Raw genomic sequence first — 1,303 nt, 5'->3', positions numbered from 1 at the left:
GGAAAGAGGAGAGGCCACAGGTCAGCAGAATTCCAGCTGCAAACTGGGAAGGGAAGCCTGGAATGCCACCAGTGTGATGCAAACACTAAGGCAGAGCCAACAGTCACAGCATCACTTTAAGCCGAGCACATCTGGTCACTGAATCAATTTTAGCTTAGAATCATTAAATATATGATTGTTTTATCTGTATTTTTACACTTTTATTATCACTCTCCTACCCAAAAGTTTTATTAAAGGGAACTATTTCAGAGTGGCTGCACCAGGAAAACAACAAAGCAGCTGCACCAGTGCTGAACTCTGAGCAGGGCTGAGAAAATACGAGTGAAAGGCAAGAAGATTTAGATCAGAAAAATGCAATTCCACTAAAATGCACATTAAAAAAAAAGTTGAGGAACCTTTCAGCCCTGAGAATAGCATTCTGGCAATGCCAGTAGTCACAAGGTGAGACACCTATACCTACCTGAGGCTGACACAGTTATCATCACCACTCAGCTGAGTCATAGGAGGAAATTCCAACAGGATAAATCACTCACACCCCTCAGGAACCTTCACCCAAGAGCTTGTGTGACCAGGCTTAGTCTGCAAGCAGCTACAGATGACTAACATGCCATCCTCAGCCCATTTTCCAAGCATAATCCCACCAGGAGACTGATATCAAAGCCTTGGGTCCAGAGATTCCTCCTGATGGACAGCACTGATCTCTGGGACAGGACCCAGAGAATGGCTGGAGCTGTGTCAGGGGAGGGTTAGGTTGGATATTAGGCAAAGGTTCTTCCCCCAGAGGTGTTTGGGCACTGAACAACTCCCAGGGCAGCGGTCACAGCCCCAAGCCTGACAGAGCTCAAGGAGTGTTTGACCAATGCTCCCATTTGGATTGTTGGGGTGTCCTGGGCAGGGCAAGAGTTGGACTGATGATCCTGGTGGGTCATTTCCATCTCAGGATATTCTGTGATTACTACAGGCCACAGAGCTCCCACTCCAAGTGCTGAGCCAGCACCTTCACCCCTCTACCTGTGCCCTCAGGAAAAGGAATGCAGGGAAAACCCAGGAGAGCAGTGAGTTAACTGATAGCAAACAGATGGAAATCCTGGGCAGGGCAAGAGTTGGACTGATGATCCTGGTGGGTCATTTCCATCTCAGGATATTCTGTGATTACTACAGGCCACAGAGCTCCCACTCCAAGTGCTGAGCCAGCACCTTCACCCCTCTACCTGTGCCCTCAGGAAAAGGAATGCAGGGAAAACCCAGGAGAGCAGTGAGTTAACTGATAGCAAACAGATGGAAAGGAACAAAGGGTCATTTC

At 48.1% G+C, this 1,303-nt stretch overlaps 1 protein-coding gene across 1 annotated transcript in view; it reads right to left on the bottom strand.

Moving 5' to 3' along the window:
* LOC103805181 (histone deacetylase 1) overlaps positions 1-1,303 on the bottom strand; it is a gene marked incomplete at its 5' end in the record, with an annotated part of 6,314 nt that overhangs the window by 2,925 nt on the left and 2,086 nt on the right. Inside the window, one exon of the mRNA XM_009077817.1 lies at positions 1,205-1,218. Within this exon, the coding sequence (XP_009076065.1) occupies positions 1,205-1,218 (14 nt within the window). The remainder of the gene's footprint in view (positions 1-1,204; positions 1,219-1,303) is intronic.

Source organism: Acanthisitta chloris, unplaced genomic scaffold (assembly GCF_000695815.1).
Source record: "Acanthisitta chloris isolate BGI_N310 unplaced genomic scaffold, ASM69581v1 scaffold4877, whole genome shotgun sequence".
In the NCBI taxonomy this organism is placed as follows: Eukaryota; Metazoa; Chordata; class Aves; order Passeriformes; family Acanthisittidae; genus Acanthisitta; species Acanthisitta chloris.
The sequence above is the reverse complement of the archived record's forward strand: the minus strand, read 5'-3'. Positions and strand labels throughout refer to the sequence as shown.